Consider the following 16336-nt stretch of genomic DNA (forward strand, 5'->3'; position numbering starts at 1 on the left):
CCTAGAGCAGAAGACAAACCCCATGTCCATTTTCACTCAGTGAGGCGACTTGTGGTCACCCCTATTTCCCCCACCTGGGGCTGATGGAAACTCCTTGCTGGAAGGACACACACTCCAATGACTCACAGGAGAAAGGAGCAAGGGACTCACCCCAGAGAAGGGCGACCTGTATAAGGCACAAGTGGGCAACACACGAGGCAGTTGAGAGAACAGAGGGACACAAATTGTGCAAACAAACCACAAGGTCACTATGTGGGAATTAGCAAATGTGTTTTTAAAAAAAGTCTTTTCTCTGCCCTACACAACGTTTCTACACTGCGTCGCTGTCCTGTGAACACCCTGATGTCTTGTAAGGGGTGGGCCCTGAGTGAAACTTTTCCCGCATTCACAGCATCTATAAGGTCTCTCTCCCATGTGAATTCTCTGATGTACAATGAGGTCTGAGCTCACACTGAAGCCTTTCCCGCACTCACAGCACTGATAGGGTCTCTCTCCTGTATGCCTTGCCTGATGTGTAATTAGGGTTGATTTCTGCCTGAACAGTTTCTCACACTCACAGCACTCATAGGGGCGCTCTCCAGTGTGGATCCTGTGATGTGTAATAAGAGCTGAACTCTGTGTGAACATTTTTCCACACTCAAAGCACTGATGAGGTATCTTTCCCTTGTGGATATTCTGATGTCCAGTAAGCACTGTCAGCTCAGACAAGCTTTTCCCGCACTCACTGCATTCCTAGGGTTTCTCCCCTGTGTGGATCCTCTGATGTTTATTAAGGGCTGAGCTCTGAGTGAACCTTTTCCCACACTCACAGCATTCGTAGGGTTTCTCCCCTGTGTGGATCCTCTGATGGTTACTAAGGGTAGAGCTGAGAGTGAAGGTTTTCTCGCACTCACTGCATTCTTGGGCTCTCTCTCCTGTGTGGATTCTCTGATGTTTTAAAAGGCCTGAGTGGTTAGTGAAATGTTTTCCACACTCAGTGCATGTGTCTTTTCTCTCTCCTGTGGGTATTCTCGGCTGGGCTGTGGTTTCCAGGAGGTCCTGGTGAGTTCCCTGACAATTAATGGAGTTACCCACTTTCTCCGCTGGCTGGTTTCTCTGCTCCCTCTCTGGCCTGTGCTGACTCTCACAGGCTTTGCCCTGCACACGATGCCGGGACACATTCCCTCTGGAGCCGTGCGATAATCCCCCATGTGGTGCCACTTCTCAGAATTTTCCTGCTGAGGATTCTGCTTCTTCTCCTCACTCACCATCCCAGCACCTGCGGGACAGAGAGAGAAACCTCAGAGACAGGGATGGAAAGGGGAAAACAACCAAAATTAGAGCTGGAGAGACAGAAAAGAAACCTAGTAGCTGGATTCTCCACAACTCTTCCCCATAGGGGAGAGAGGAGGAGAACAATTCTGCCTCCACATCCCCTCAGGGAGGGAGCTCTGCCAGGTGTCAGTCAGGATGCCCAGGAAGCCATGAGCGACAGCTGCCCTGAGGATACACGGCCTCCTGGGGATACTCCTGAACCCCGAGAGCTCACAAGGCTTTTAGGGACTCCCAGCTGTTTCCTTCGGGCACTGAGAGCTTTGAGTTGGTTTAATGATCCCTCACCTGCGCAGGCACCTCTGGGGATCTCTCCTTCCTCACAGCCCTGGAGATCCGGGACCCACGGCTCCTCCCCTCGTTCCAGCTGGGAGTTCACATCAGGTTTGGAAACTGGACACCCTGCTCAGGGGAAAGAAAACAAGGGAGATCAGGGAATTCATGGGACGTTTCTATTACTTTAACCCCAGCCCATTTTACAGCAGGGAAAGGCTGGGGGCAGCTCCCCAGGTGCAGGAGACTCTGCGTATGAGGGATTTAACTCTCCCATCTCTGCTGGGAACACACACAGCCAGACACTGCTCAGCAAACGGGGTCCTAAAACACAGAGACAGGAACTCCACGTTCCAGGAAGTTAAGGCCCCAGCCAGAGGGGAAGTTACCCTGGACCTGCTTCTTCATCCCAGAGAGAAACCCCAAGAGAATGGGGGAGTTGTAGGAGAGTTGGGACCGTTGAGCACGGGCTGGTGGGATTCAGCGCAGTGAGGAATAGGAGGGACGGGGGGTGTCACCGAATGTCATATCTCAGGATGTGTCTACACTTGAGACACCATGACTGGAGTGCTGTAGTGGGTCAGTGTAGATATTCAGCAATGGGAAGGTTCTGCTGTCGGGGTAGGTCATCCACCTCCCGCAGAGGCAATAGCTAGTCCACAGAAGCATCATTTTCTGCATAAAAACCAACTATTCTAACTACCCTAAATTCCACAGGTGCATTCAGATGGCCTTGAAATATGCTGGTTTCTATGGTCATTCATGGACGGGTTACTGGTCCCAGTATGGGGTGACTGGTTAAAGATGTTCCTGAGATTCAGCCCCACCACCCTAGGCAGCTTTTGACAAAATCATCTTGGTCTTGAAATGTTTTTTGCACACAGCTGGGGCTGAAACTGGTTCTAATTGTCCCTGGACTGATCACAGTCACTTGGCGTTGATCTGTTAATACAGGACACCCCGTCTTCTGCAGGAAACCAGCTCTGAAAGCCAATAGCTGTGGAATCTGGAATCTCAGAGCAGCACAAGTCAAACTGAGCAGTCGCTGACCTGGAAATGCACACGTGCTGCCAGACTACGTCCCTATGAAGTGCGCGAGGGTTGCCAGCAATCTGCTGGTCCAGGGAAAGGTTTGCTCAAGGGGATGGGCTGCGGCCACTGAACCTGAACGACACCCATGAACTGAAGCCTGAGCCCGAGCTCCGATAGCTTTCACACTATGTGTGTGGTGCATTTTTCTTGCATTCGGCAGAAGTTCCTCTTGGAAGCTTTGCCCTTTTATACCAAAATGTTTGTGTTAAGATTAATAGTTTAAAGTTCTCTGAACTAAAAAACCCACTTTCTTCCCCAGTCTGCACTTAAACTTTTTGCTAGCCTAGCTCTGTGTGATGGGGGTGTGAAAAATCACAGCACTGACCAACACAGCTATGCTGGGAAAAGCTCTAGGGTAGACATACAGCTATGAAGAACCACTGAGAAGAACATGCCACCGTTTGTGTTGTGTTCCACGGATCGGAATACCAGCATTTTCCTGCATGTGTGTCAGCTGTGGATGACTGGGAGCAGCTTGGCAGAGATGTGACTGTGATATGAAGAGAGCTGCATGTAAAACTTGGGGGCCTAGTCTGCCTCATGCCCGTGCTAAGGGCTGGAGGCTGGGTCCGTGAAGGTGCACAGGGGTGAGGTCTTGTCACCGAGATTGTCAGCATCCTGGTGACATATGTGCTAGTGATCCTCAGGGCTCAGTGAGAGCTAAGCGAAGTCTGTGACTCAGGAGGAAACCTCGGGGCGAGGGGAAAGGGGTGATCTCACTTTGCAGGTCCGAGCTGGTTTGTGTGGAGTGGGATCAGTGTGTGAGTGCCGGCCAGGGGTCAGAAGTTTCTGTTTGTCACATTGGACCTAAATCCAAGTTTTGCCCTAGCAAAGAGAAGATGTCAGACTTCGTGCTGTGCTGCCCCTGTGCGCTGTTCCCAGAGCGTCCTGTAGCAGGGGAGGGCAGAGCGCTAGGGTGTGTGTCACTGGCTTGTTGGGGTGTTGCTGAAACAGGGCAGAGTAGAGGTTGCATTGTGGGGATGCCATAAGCCTTAACTCTGCATTTCCCTTCCTAAGAACCGAGGGGACAGGAACCCTTACCCAGCGAGGTCACGTTCTCATAGTTCTGCTGCATGACGTCTGTGTAGAGGGCTCTCTGAGCGGGGTCCAGCAGAGCCCCCTGCCCCGCGGTGAAATACACAGCCACCTACTGGAAGCTCACCGGCCCCTGAAACAACAGGTGCCCCCCACTCAGTGCCTGCTGCCCCAGCCACAACTCCACTATTCATGGGGGAAAGGAGCCAATCAAATGGAAGCTCTGAGGGGCTCGCAGTCAGAGACCAACCCCCAAACCACTCATAAGAACGGCCAGCCTGAGTCAGACCAAAGGTCCATCTAGCCCAGTATCCTGTCTGCCGACAGTGGCCAGTGCCAGACGCCTCAGAGGGAATGAACAGAACAGGGAATCATCAAGTGATTCACCTGTCGCCTATTCCCAGTTTCTAGCAAACAGAGACCAGGGACACCGTCCCTGCCCATCCCGGCTAATAGCCATCAATGGACCTGTCCTCCATGAATCTATCTGGTACCAGAGCATCCAGGAAACACCCAGGTGAGGGGACGAAGAGAGAGCCCCAGGTCTCTCCCAGCAGATCCATCACACACCTACTAGCCAGGGGCTGATACAGGAGATGGAGCCCTGGCAGGGTCCAGGGACAATTCCCTGGTAGATACCAACACCCTCCTCATTGCGAGGAGCTGGATATGAAGGGAGGGGCAGGGCCCCTACGCTGCCCCTTTCATATTTCGCAGCTGCCCTTGGTCAGTCGGGTCAGGCTCCAGCACTGGGAGCCTGGTCAGTGTTTCCTAACCTCACCTAGGTGGGTTGTTTCCTCTCCCACAAATTAGGGCATTTCCCCTCCGAACCGCATGGCTCTGATCCTAGAATCCAGGGCACTTATTAAACAAGTCCCAGCAGGTTTGCCACCCCCTGGCCTCCTCCCTTTCTCCACCCTGGGAATTTCCTGCCCCGCTCCCACCTCCAAACCAGACCCAAACCTTCCCACCCCCTGTGTATTGCTGCCCCCTCCCTCCTGCAGCAACCCACCAGCCACCCCCCAAGAACCCCTACCTGAACTGGCTCCGCTGCAGCCATTTCTCTGCCCTGTGCCAAGGCCTGGAGCGAAGCGTGGGCGTCGTTCTGCAGCCTGGCAGGGCGAGAAGGGCAGTTGTGGAGGTGGGAGAACAGGCTTTAGGTACGTTCCCATCACGATTCCCCAGGTTCTTTCCCTGCAGACAGATTCTGCCACGCTGGGCGACACGTGACAAGGAGAGAAAAGGGGATGAACTGGAGGGAATTTCTACAGACAGGGAAAGTGTGGGCGGGGGATGAAGCTTCCCTGGGCGGGGGAAGGGGGGAGTAGCTCCCTGCCCAGTCTCTGCAGCCCGAGACTCCGCCCCCCCACTCGCCCCCTCCTGCTGCTCCCCAGGGTCTCTCCTCCACCCCCTCCCCATAGCACAGAGGGGTGAGGGGGGAGCGGAGAGGCAGGGAGATGACTGGCAGGGAGGGAATGGCGAGGAAGAACCTGGCAGGTGGGGGGGGGAATGAGGAGGCACGGGCGGCGAGTTGTAGGGGCTCGTGGTGCCTGGGCACCAGGAATATTCCTGGCCTGGGGCCCGGCTCCACAAATGTTCAGGGCCGGGTCTATCCCGCGACCCTGCCTGCCACCCCCATGCGTCCCCCAGTCCCTCCTGCCGCCCCTGCACACTCCCCCCCCCACCGTGCGGCCCCCGGTCCCACCTGCCTCCCCCAGGCGATTAAAAAAGGCCCATCCCTGCGCTGCGGCCCCTGGGGGAGTGAGGGGGGCAGCAGCGTGTGGAGACCCCCTGGCCTATGCCGCCTAGGAGCCGCTGCCCCAGGTAAATGCTGTATCCTCCACCCGCTCCAAGAGCCTGCACCCAACCGCCTACCCCCACATCCCTTCCCGCCCCCAAACTCCCTCCCCGCCAACCCAAAAACCCTCCCAGGGGCTGTACCCTCTCACCCCTCCTGCACCCAACCCCTGTCCCTGCCCAGAGCCTGCATCCAGGACCCACACTCCATCCCAGAGCTGGCACCCCACACCCCCATTTCCTCCCAGAGCCTGCACGCCCGCCCCCTCACCCCCTGCACCCAAACTCCCCCCCAGAGCCTGCACCCTGCACCCCTCCTGCACCCAAACTCCCTCCCGGAACCTGCACCCCTCACCCCTCCTGCACCCCCACCACTGCCCCAGCTGAGCCTGCACCCAGCATCCCCTCCCACCCTCATTTCCTCCCAGAGCCTGCACACCCACCCCCTCACCCAAACTTCCTCCCAGAGCCTGCGCCCCTCCCCCATCCCGCACCCAAACTCCCTCCCGGGGCCTGCGCCCCTCCCCCATCACACACCCAAACTCCCTCCCCGGTCCTGCACCCCCACCCCTGCCCCAGCCCAGAGCCGGGAAGGGGCAGAGCAGGGGCTGGCAGAGACACGTGTTCACAGTTCTGGTCAGTGGCTCTCAGCGTCCCTGCATCACCCGGCTGCACAGACAGTTCAACACCCCCCCCCCCCCCCGCAACTCCGGCTCCCCCCTCCCTGACACCGCCCCACAGGGGACCCCCCCCCAGGAGCCCTTGTGCGGAGTCACTTTCCCCGGGGTCTCCCCCCGGCCCCAGGTCCGATCTCTGGGGCTGTCCGCCCCACTTCCCCCCCACCGCTCCCGAGCCCGGCCCCTTCCTGTGCGTCCGGCCGGGCTGCAGCCAGCGCCTGCCCCAGGATCTCTGGGAGACGGAGCGTCCCGGGCAGATCTCCGGCTGGGGGGGAGCGGGGGAAGGGGCGTGACCCACAGCCCCCTGCCCCCCATTGCCAGCCTCTCCCTGTCCCCCCTGCCCCTCCATTGCCAGCCTCTGGCTGCTACCCCCGCCGCCCATTGCCAGCCTCTCCCTGCCCCCCATTGCCAGCCTCTGGCTGCACCCCCCGCCCCCATTGCCAGGCTCTCCCTGCATCCCCCGGCCCCTCATTGCCAGCCTCTCCCTGCCCCTCCACCCCACATTGCCACCCTCTGGCTGTACCACCCTGCCCTCTATTGCCAACCTCTCCCTGCACCCCCCGCCCCCCATTGCCACCCTCGGGCTGCACCCCCCTGCCCCCATTGCCAGCCTCTCCCTGCCCCCCATTGCCATCCTCTCCCTGCACCCCCCTGCCCCCCCGCCCCCCACTGCCAGCCTCTCCCTGCCCCCCTGCCCCCCATTGCCAGTCCCCCCTACCCCCTATTGCCAGCCTCTGGCTGCGAACACGCCTGGGGAGGGGCGTTTGAACCCTAACAACCGCCTGGTTCCTAATGTCCTGGGGAGCGTGTGGAGCAGCATCGCCCAGACAGTTTGGGAAGCCCCTTGTGTGATGTTACGTGTTCAAAACCAGGGACCCTCCATAGGCCACAGCTGTGACCCAGCTCTGCCGGGCTGTCCTCTGAGAGAGGAGCCGCTCCAGATCCGGCTGGGGTCACGGGGCACTGGGGCGACGGGACAGCCCGTGTCTCTGGGACAGGCTCGTCTGGGGCTGGCTGGACCAGGAAGGAGCAGTGCAGAGGGATTGCTGCCCAAGTGAGCCTGTGGCAGGCGTGTTTCTGCCCATTGCACATCCGGCACCGACCCCTGATGCTGCTGGGTCTTGCTCAGAGACAGCGGCCTTGTCCTCCTGCCCCCAGGATCACGCACAGACAAGGCGGCTGGGCAATTTTTGTGTCATTTCCTATATTTGTACAGCTCCCAACCTCAACATCCTGGGGAGCCAAACCGACCCCCCCCCCGACTCATCCTCAGACCAAGGCCCTTTGATCCACCAGGCGCAGACCTCTGCCCCTTGAGCTGCAGCGTAACCGAGAGCAGTAGCTGTTTCCCTGCCCATGGCCCAGGCACCAGAGGGGGTGAGCTAGTGCCTCTGGGCAGTCAATATCGCCTAGACGAAAGAAAGTTTAGCCCGAACAGGGACGTTAGCTGGTTCAATGGGACATGAGGGTGATAGGGATGTTGTCGCAGGGCAATCAGGTTGGTCAGGCATGACTTGCCCTTGGTGAATCCAGGTTGACTGTTCCCGATCACCTTCCTCTCCTCCAAGTGCTTCAAAATGGATTCCTTGAGGACCTGCTCTATCATTTTGCCAGGGACTGAGTGAGGCGGACCGGTCTGTAGTTCCCCAGGTTCTCTTTCTTCCCTTTTTGAAATATGGGCATTATATTTGCCTTCTTTCCAATCTTCCAGGACCTCCCCCAATCATAGAATCTCAGGGTTGGAAGGGACCTCAGGAGGTATCTAGTCTAATCCCCTGGTCAAAGCAGGACCAACACCAACTAAATCATCCCAGCCAGGGCTTTGTCAAGCCTGACCTTAAAAACCTCTAAGGAAGGAGATTCCACCACCTCCCTAGGGAACCCATTCCTGTGCTTCACCACCCTCCTAGTGAAAAAGTTTTTCCTAATATCCAATCTAAACCTCCCCCACTGCAACTTGAGACCATTGCTCCTTGCTCTGTCACCTGCCACCACTGAGAACAGTCTAGATCCATCCTCTTTGGATCCCCCCTTCAGGTAGTTGAAGGCAGCTATCAAATCCCCCCTCATTCTTCTCTTCTGCAGACTAAATAATCCCAGTTCCCTCAGCCTCTCCTCATAAGTCATGTGCCCCAGCCCCCTATTCATTTTTGTTGCCCTCCACTGGACTCTTTCCAATTTTTCCATATCCTTCTTGTAGTGTGGGGCCCAAAACTGGACACAATACTCCAGATGAGGCCTCACCAATGCCGAATAGAGGGGAATGATCATGTCCCTCGATCTGCTGGCAATGCCCCTACTTATACAGCCCAAAATGCCGTTAGCCTTCTTGGCAACAAGGGCACACTGCTGACGCGTATCCAGCTTCTCATCCACTGTAATCCCCAGGTCCTTTTCTGCAGAACTGCCGCTTAGCCAGTCGGTTCCCAGCCTGTAGCAGTGGATGGGATTCTTCCGTCCGAAGTGCAGGACTCTGCACTTGTCCTTGTTGAACATCTGGCTGGGCCTGAGCCCCCTTCCGAGGGGCGATGGGGTTCGGCGGGTCTGTGCTGTGTCCCCTCCTGAGGGTGAGGGAGGACGGTGAGAGAGATCCCCCTGTGCAGACGATCTCCTCACACGGTGGCTCCCAGCACTCTAGCCCAGCACTGAGTGTCCCAGAGAGGAGCGGGGAGAGGCCAGGCCAGGTTGGGATTTTGGAGGAGTGATGTGGTTGGTGTGGAGGGCAGTTCAGGTCTCCGGATGGCGGGGGTGCTCTGCACCTCTGACCTCGCAGGTGCCTTGTCACTAGTGTGCCCCTGTGCCGTCTGCACTAGCCCCTGGAGGGCCGTGAGTGCAGGAGTCAGAGCGGGTCCCTGAGGGTTGGTAGCCTCCTGCCTTGAGCCTCAGAGACCCTTTCCACCACAGAGACGGCTGGACATTTCATCTCCGTGCTCCCCTCTGGTTGCTACCTGATGCCCCTGCACTAGCATGATCCGCTCTCTGCCCTGCGGGACCCCTCTCGCGGGCGGGGTCTGCAGAGCCCCGTGCTAAGGGGCTGATCTGCCGTCCTAGGCAGAGGGACACGCCATCCAGGTGAGCCCATGGGCGTTGAGCTCGGTGACCAGGAATGTGCCCTGCACTGAGCTGCCGGCATGGCATGGGCTGGCCTGTGGGGGCAGGTGGGCTGCTCTGTCTCACACTCCGGCCCCTCTGCAGCTTCCTGACTGGGAAAGTGACTTTAAAAGAGCATCTCGATGGCCGTGGGGCTGATTGCTGAGGGGAAGCTGCCCGGCCACCTCTCCTTGCGCCGTCCCTGCAGCGCGGCCTGGCCTAGTTCATTGGTGCAGGGGTAGAGCCCTGCTGCACTGGGGAGCGTCACGGAGGAACGGCTAGATGACGCCGTCGCCAAGGAAAACAAGTGTCCTGTTAACCGCACAGTGCCCTGAGCTGAGCGAAGGAGACCCTGTGCCCCCCCGCCCCCGCTGCCACTGTCCTATCCCTGCCGGCCCCTCCCAGAGATTAATGGGGCCATGTGCTTTCATCTGAGCTTATCCGACCCTGTGACATACGGGGGTCAATGCTGCTCCTGCCTCTGTCCCCGCACCTGCTGCTGTTGCAAACAGGCCCCGTTGGGGGGGGGGGCAGGCGAGGGAGGGGAAAGGGAACAGGCCATGTAGGGGAGGGGAGCAACGGGTGGGCAGTACATTGAATCAGCGCAGGCTGTGACTTCACTTTCTGCCCTATGCCCCGAGCTGCCGAGGGGCCAGATGACGCCCAGCGCCTCTGTGAATACTGGCTGAATGCTGGTAACGTCCCCTTCACACTGATCAGGAGAGTCCTTTTATCCCCCGTTTGTGACAATCGAGAACAAACCCCTGCTGGCTGACAGGGCACATGCAGCGGAGCCGGGCGGCGTTGGCGAGGAGCGGTACCGCAGCGCCGGCCCTTGGAGACGTTCTCTGCTTAGGACAGTGCACGGTGTGAGCTCTCACCGCGCAGCCTCCACGCTGGAGTAGTTACTCTCAGGAATCGCAGTCCTGATGGAATTACATGGCACAGCCCTGGAGGGGGAACTGCCAAAGAAACCCACCGCAGGAGCATTCAACTCAGAAAGGGGAACTGCACAGACGTGAGGAGGCTCGTTAAATGGAAATTAAAAGCAACACGCCAGGGTGAAATGCCAGCAAAGCGCGCGGAGACTGTTTAAAAACACCATGCTAGAGGCTCCCACTACATGTATCCCGCAAATAAAAAACAAACCAGTGCGAGGATAAAAAAAATGCCCCCAGGGCTAAACAGCCGAGTAAAAGAGGCACTTTGGAAGTCAAATCCTAGTGAGGAAAATACAAAGACGCACAAACTCTGGCAAGTCAAATGCAAAGTATAATAAGGCCAAAAAAGAACGTGAAGAGCAACTAGCTAAGGCACAACAACTAACAGCAAAGTACTGGTTAAGTACATGGGATGCAGGAAGTCTGCCAAACAGTCAGCAAAGCCACTAGGCGATCGAGGCGCTAAAGGAGCACTCCAGGAAGACCAGGCCATTGCGGAGAAACTTCTGTCTTCAGTGCAGAGGATGCGGAGGAAATCCATACGCGCCAGCCCTGCTTTTTAGGTGACAGATGCTAGAATCAAAGAATTATAGACCCATCGGGTTAGAAGGGACTGCAAGGTTCAGGGAGGGCGTTTGGGGTGCGGGCTTTGGGACGGAGTTTGGGTGCAGGCTCTGGACTGGGACAGGGGGTTGGGGTGCAGAAGGGGGTGCAGGCTCTGGGCTGGAGCATGGAGTTGGGGTGCAGGAGGGGGTTTGGGGGCTGGGTGTGAGAGGGGGTTTGGGTGCTGGGTGCAGGCTCTGGGCTGGGACAGGGGGTTGGGGTGCAGGAGGGGGTACGGGAGGGGGTTTGGGGGCACAGGAGGGGGTTTGGGGGCTGGGTGTGAGAGGGGGTTTGGGGGCTAGGTGCAGGCTCTGGGCTGGGGCAGGGGGTTAGGGTTGGGGTGCAGAAGGGGTGCAGGCTCTGGGATGGAGTTTGGGTGCTGGGTGCAGGCTCTGGGCTGCGGCAGGGGGTTGGGGTGCAGAAGGGTGTGCAGGCTATAGGATGGAGTTTGGGTGCTGGGTGCAGGCTTTGGACTGGGACCGGGGGTTGGGGTGCAGGAGGGGGTGTGGGAGGGGGTTTGGGGGCTGGGTGTGAGAGGGGGATTTGGGTGCTGGGTGCAGGCTCTGGGCTGGGGGTTGAGGTGCAGAAGGGGTGCAGGCTCTAGGATGGAGTTTAGGTGCTGGGTGCAGGCTCTGGGCTGGGACCGGGAGTTGGGGTGCAGGAGGGGGTGTGGGAGGGGGTTTGGGGGCCGGGTGTGAGAGGGAGATTTGGGTGCTGGGTGCAGGCTCTGGGCTGGGACCGGGAGTTGGAGTGTAGGAGGGGGTTTGGGGGCTGGGTGCGAGAGGGGGATTTGGGGGCTGGGTGCAGGCTCTGGGCTGGGACAGAGGGTTGGGGTGCAGGAGGGGGCATGGGAGGGGGTTTGGGTGCTGGGTGCAGGCTCTGGGCTGGGACAGGGCGTTGGGGTGCGGGAGGGGGTGCAGGGTGTGGGGCTGGGCCAGGGATGAGGAGTTTGGGGTGCAGCAGGCAGGCTGCCCTAGGGCTGGGGTAGGGGGCCAGAGGGGAAGATCCCCCGAGGGACAAGACACTCACCCAAGCGCCACAGCAGCTCCCCAGATGTCCTAGCTCTTCTCTTTCCCTTACATCCTTCACTTCTCTGGCCATTGGTTTCCTGCATCTCTGAGTCCTCTCTCTATATGCCCTGGCCCAGCAGCTAGTTACCCAGGCTACCCTCCCGTTGCCATCCGTGGGGGTATCCTGGGCTGTCAGGGCTGCAGGTTTTGGCCCATGGTCAGTGCAGGCGCTACAGCTGCTGCACACCTACGTGGTGACTCCTGCAGCCCATCGCCAAACTGCGGGGCCATATTCTGCAGGGTGGCCTCCCTGGCTGAGATTCTGGGAGCAGAGACACCCTGGATTCGAGAAGGAAAATGACCCCACCAGAACACACTGGAAATGGCTCCCAGAGACGTCCCAGTGACACCCGACTGTGCAGCCCAGGGGTTCTCTGGCAGAAGTTCTCCTGCTTCTTCATTGTCACTGCGGGCAAGAGTCTGGCAGTGGGAATGGAGAGCGGGTGTCTGCAGGCAGAGCCTTCCATGGCTTTCTGAATGGGAGCCTGACAGAGCTTGTGCCCGTGGTGAAGGGCCCAGATTCAATCCCCACCTGTGCCCATGGGGTCTCTGTGGCCACGGGTTCACTTACCCATCACTGCAGGCTGTGCAGGAGGTGGAGGAGAATCTGGCCATGGAGGAGGCAGCGTCTCTGGGTCTGAGCAGCACCAGAGCTGGGGGAGCCGGACGGGAGCTTCTGGTACGGGAGGTTTCACGTGCAGTCCATGGAGCTGGAGAGGACAGAGCTGGGCCCAGAGTCCTGGGGCAGCTCCTCAGTTAGTTCCTGTAAGACCCAAAGGAGAAGGTCAGATTCAGGCCCCACTGACCCCTGGGCACTTCCCAGAGAGGCTGTCTAGACACAGACAGCAGGATCCTCTGGCAACACAGCTGGGCCCTGTCCTCCCGATTCCCTCCTTCCCTTCCAACTTGACCCTTGTCCAGCCTCTCGTAGCTGCCCCTTACCTTTCTACCCCCAGCCTCAGCTTACCCTCCAGTCCCACGATTCCCCACCTGCCCCCAGCGCTGACGCCCAGAATTTCCTCTTGGCGGTGCCCAGACCTCAGCCCCAGGAATCCCTGCTCTCTGCTGTCCCCTCCAGTGCCCTGCCCAGGGGAGCCCCTTCCTTGTCCGAGATCTCCTGCCCTCCCGCCAGGTCCCCACAGCCGTCTCTCACTCATCTCTCACTCTTACCGCTGTCTTCTCCACCAGGGCCGCTTTGAAGCAGGGTCTTTCTAGGCTGTCCGGCCATCCTTCTGTGCGGTGAAGCACATCGGACCGGGGGGTGGAGGGAGGCGATGCTTCATCGAGTTTCATAGAGCTTAAGGCCAGAAGGCACCATTGGATCATCTCATCTGACCTCCTGAATGTTCCAGGCCATTAAATTTCACCCACCTACAATCTGAGTCTCTCACTGTAGGTCATTTTCTCCAGCTCTCAGATCATTTGTGTGACTCTTTTCTGCACCCTCTTCAATTTAACACCCTCCTTTTAAAACATGGACACCAGAACTGGCTGTCACTATTCCATTATCTCTCTCACCAATGCTATAGAGAGAGGTAAGATTCCCCCCCTGCTCCTACTCATTACTGCCCTATTTACACATCTGGGCAAGGGGGACCTGGCCATGGAGGTGGAAGAGGACTTGGCCTTGCCCTCCTCCTCCTCCTCATCCAAGTCATCCTCTTCTGCTTTCTTGTCCATGACCACGTGCTCCATTCCTATGGCCAGGTCCTCCCCCTCCTCTTCTTCTTCCCCCTGCATCAGCACATCCTCCTCCTCCTCCATTCCTGGGTCCTCCTAGTCTATAGCCAGGTCCTCCCCCTCCTCTTCTGCCTCTTCTTCTTCCCCCTGCATGGCCACATCATCCCCCTCCTCCTCTGTGCCAAGTCCTCTTCCTCCTGCTCCTTCTCCGTGGCCAAGTCCTAATCCTCTTCCACTTCCTTTTCCTCCATAGCCAGTACCTCCTCTTCCTTCTCTTCTTTCTCCTGCATGGCCACATCCTCGTCGTCCTCCATTACTGGGTCCTCTTCCTTCTCCTCCTCCTGGTCCAGGTCCTCCTTGTCCTCCTCTGTGGCCTGGGCCTTCTCCTCTTCCTCCATAGGCAGGTGCTCCTCTTCCTGCTCCATGGCCAGATCCTTCTCTTCTTCCTTTTGCTCCATGATCAGATGTTCCTCCACCAAGGCCACGTCCTTCTCTTCCTCTTCCTTTACCTTCTTCTTCCTCCTCCTTCTCTGTGGTCAAGTCCTCTTCCTCGTCTATGGAGAGCTCCTCCTCCTCCTCTTCTGCTGAAAAATTCTCCTCCTCCTCTGTAGACAGGTTCTCCTCCGCAGACTTAATAAGCCCAGTTCCCTCAGCCTCTCCTCATAAATCATGTGCTCTGGCCCCCTGATCATTTTCATTGCCCTCCACTGGGCTCTCTCCAATGTGTCCACATCCTTTCTGTAGTGGGGGGGGGGGGGGCGGCAAAATTGGATGCAATACTCCAGATGTGGCCTCACCAACGTCGAATAGAGGGGAATGATCACGTCCCTCGAACTGCTGGCAATGCTCCTACTAATGCAGCCCAATATGCCGTTAGCCTTCTTCGCAACAAGGACACACTGCTGACGCATATCCAGCTTCTCATCCACTGTAATCCCCAGGTCCTTTTCTGCAGAACTGCCGCTTAGCCAGTCGGCACCCAGCCTGTAGCGGTGCATGGGATTCTTCCCTCCGAAGTGAAGGACTCTCTTGGCACCTGCAGATTCCACCCCAAGGGGCCCCTCCTAGCGCCTGAGTCACAAGGGCTGCTGTGCCCTGGGGAAGTGTTTAGTGCCCAATAACAGACGAGGATCATCATCCAGGCACAAGGGGTACAAATCTATCACAATCCCCCCAGGAACAACACAACAAGTGAGGGAGCTTATTGGGCAGAGGGAAGAAAGGCCTGGGGCTAAGGAAAGAACAGGAGCAACTAGACTAATAACCCATCAACAATAACAGCATTTACAAGGGGCTCGACCCCCCCCCCCAACCAGCTCCCTCCCAGCCCCTGCGCAGCAGAATGGGAGTTGAGTATCAGTTCTCTAGGGGCTGATGCCGCCCTGTACTCCTTGGCCAGCTTGAAATTCACAAGGAAAACAAGCACACGTGGGGATCCTTACCAGGTCTTCAGTCTCATTGTCAATGGGCACCTCCAGGCTGTGCTGCGTCTCCCTCCGCTCCACTCCACCAACAGCCAACAACCGACTGTAAACCGAGCCCTTTGTCTCTGAGCGCTGGCTTCTGATTGGCTCTGGTGGTCGCTCCCCGCGTGTTCCATCTCCGCCCAGCATTCCGGGCATTCTGGGAAGCGGGATCCTGAGCTCCGCAGCCATTGCAGTGGTGGATTAACGCACAGGGGGCCCACGCCCAGGGGCCGCGGGCAACTTGGGGGGCCCATGCCCAGGGGCCGCGGGCAACTTGGGGGGCCCATGCCCAGGGGCCGCGGGCAACTTGGGGGGCGCTGGGAAAATCTCATGATGCTCGGGCCGGATGATTTTGCTGCTGATTTTCCCCACAGAAATGTTTGTAATCAAAATCACTATATATATGAGGTTTCTACTGGAAGTTAACTTGACTGCGTTCGATTCTACAAAATGGGAATGTAATCAGGGTACAGTATTATAAAAAAATAATTAGAGCAATGCAAGGGATATTAGGCAAAAAAGAATTTGCGTGTGTAAATATTGGTGTGTAATTGTGTAAGGTTTTAAGGACCTAAACCACACTCATGGTTTGTAAAATCCTGTTTGTAGGTTTGAGATAAATTAGGTTTGTTTTGTTCTGTTTTGAAATAAAAAAATAATGGCACTAAAACTCCATTTCAATCTCACATCCAAAGTTCCCTGCTGCAGCTCTGCAGGCTGGAGCCTGCACCTCCCATGACAGGCAGGGGCTGGTGCAGAGCGTGGCAGGGCAGGGAGACAACATCTCCCATAACGGCTGGGCCCTTTCACAGCAAGGGCGGCACCTCCCCACGGTAGCACGGACCCCACCTACTCCTCCTGCTTTCTCCTGACCACAGCACCACCCTTCCCGGCACCAACTCATGGCAACTTCTGCTTCCGGACTCGCACCGGAAATGGGAAGTCTGGGCCGGGCCTTGCAGTGGCTGACAGGACATGGAGGCCGGAGAGACAACCACTCCCATGGTGCCATGGCTCTCACAGTGGCTGATGGGAGATGGAGGCAGGAGACACCACATCTCCCATGGTGTCACTGGGCCCGGCGTGGCTGAGGGGAGATAGAGCCCTGCTGAGACGCTACATCAATATCTTCATCAACGATGTAGATCATGGCATAGAGAGTGCACTTATAAAGCTCGCGGACGATACCAAGCTGGGAGGGGTTGCAAGTGCTTTGGAGGATAAGATTAAACTTCAAAATGATCTGGACAAACTGGAGAAATGGTCTGAAGTAAACAGGATGTAATTCAATAAGGACAAAT

The 16336-nt window shown here is 57.5% G+C and overlaps 1 protein-coding gene and 1 long non-coding RNA gene across 4 annotated transcripts in view; both read right to left on the reverse strand.

The window, feature by feature from the left end:
- Positions 1-1054: 1054 nt before the first annotated feature.
- Positions 1055-16336, reverse strand: part of LOC135977348 (uncharacterized) — a 215647-nt gene continuing 200365 nt past the window's right edge. Inside the window, exons 1-3 of one of the 3 annotated variants that reach the window (XR_010594800.1) lie at positions 4748-4903; positions 1600-1713; positions 1055-1258 (exon numbers count right to left, since the gene is read on the reverse strand). This is a non-coding gene — a long non-coding RNA (uncharacterized LOC135977348). Of the gene's footprint in view, positions 1259-1599; positions 1714-3717; positions 3847-4747; positions 4904-16336 lie in introns of those variants that run through there. The other 2 variants (XR_010594799.1, XR_010594801.1) reach the window with 2 other exon arrangements.
- Positions 10530-16310, reverse strand: LOC135977347 (glutamic acid-rich protein-like). Its single transcript, XM_065577805.1, has 3 exons — positions 13060-16310; positions 12461-12652; positions 10530-10789 (listed from the first exon to the last, which is right to left on the reverse strand). The coding sequence occupies exon 1, from the start codon at positions 14025-14027 to the stop codon at positions 13791-13793; it is 237 nt and encodes a 78-aa protein (XP_065433877.1). The 5' UTR covers positions 14028-16310; the 3' UTR covers positions 10530-10789; positions 12461-12652; positions 13060-13790.

This window comes from Chrysemys picta, chromosome 24 (genome assembly GCF_011386835.1).
Source record: "Chrysemys picta bellii isolate R12L10 chromosome 24, ASM1138683v2, whole genome shotgun sequence".
Taxonomy (NCBI): Eukaryota; Metazoa; Chordata; order Testudines; family Emydidae; genus Chrysemys; species Chrysemys picta.

Coding starts and splice junctions, on each gene's coding strand:
- LOC135977347 (XM_065577805.1), bottom strand. CDS start 14,027: ATGGAGCAAAAGGAAGAAGAGAAGGATCTGGCCATGGAGCAGGAAGAG.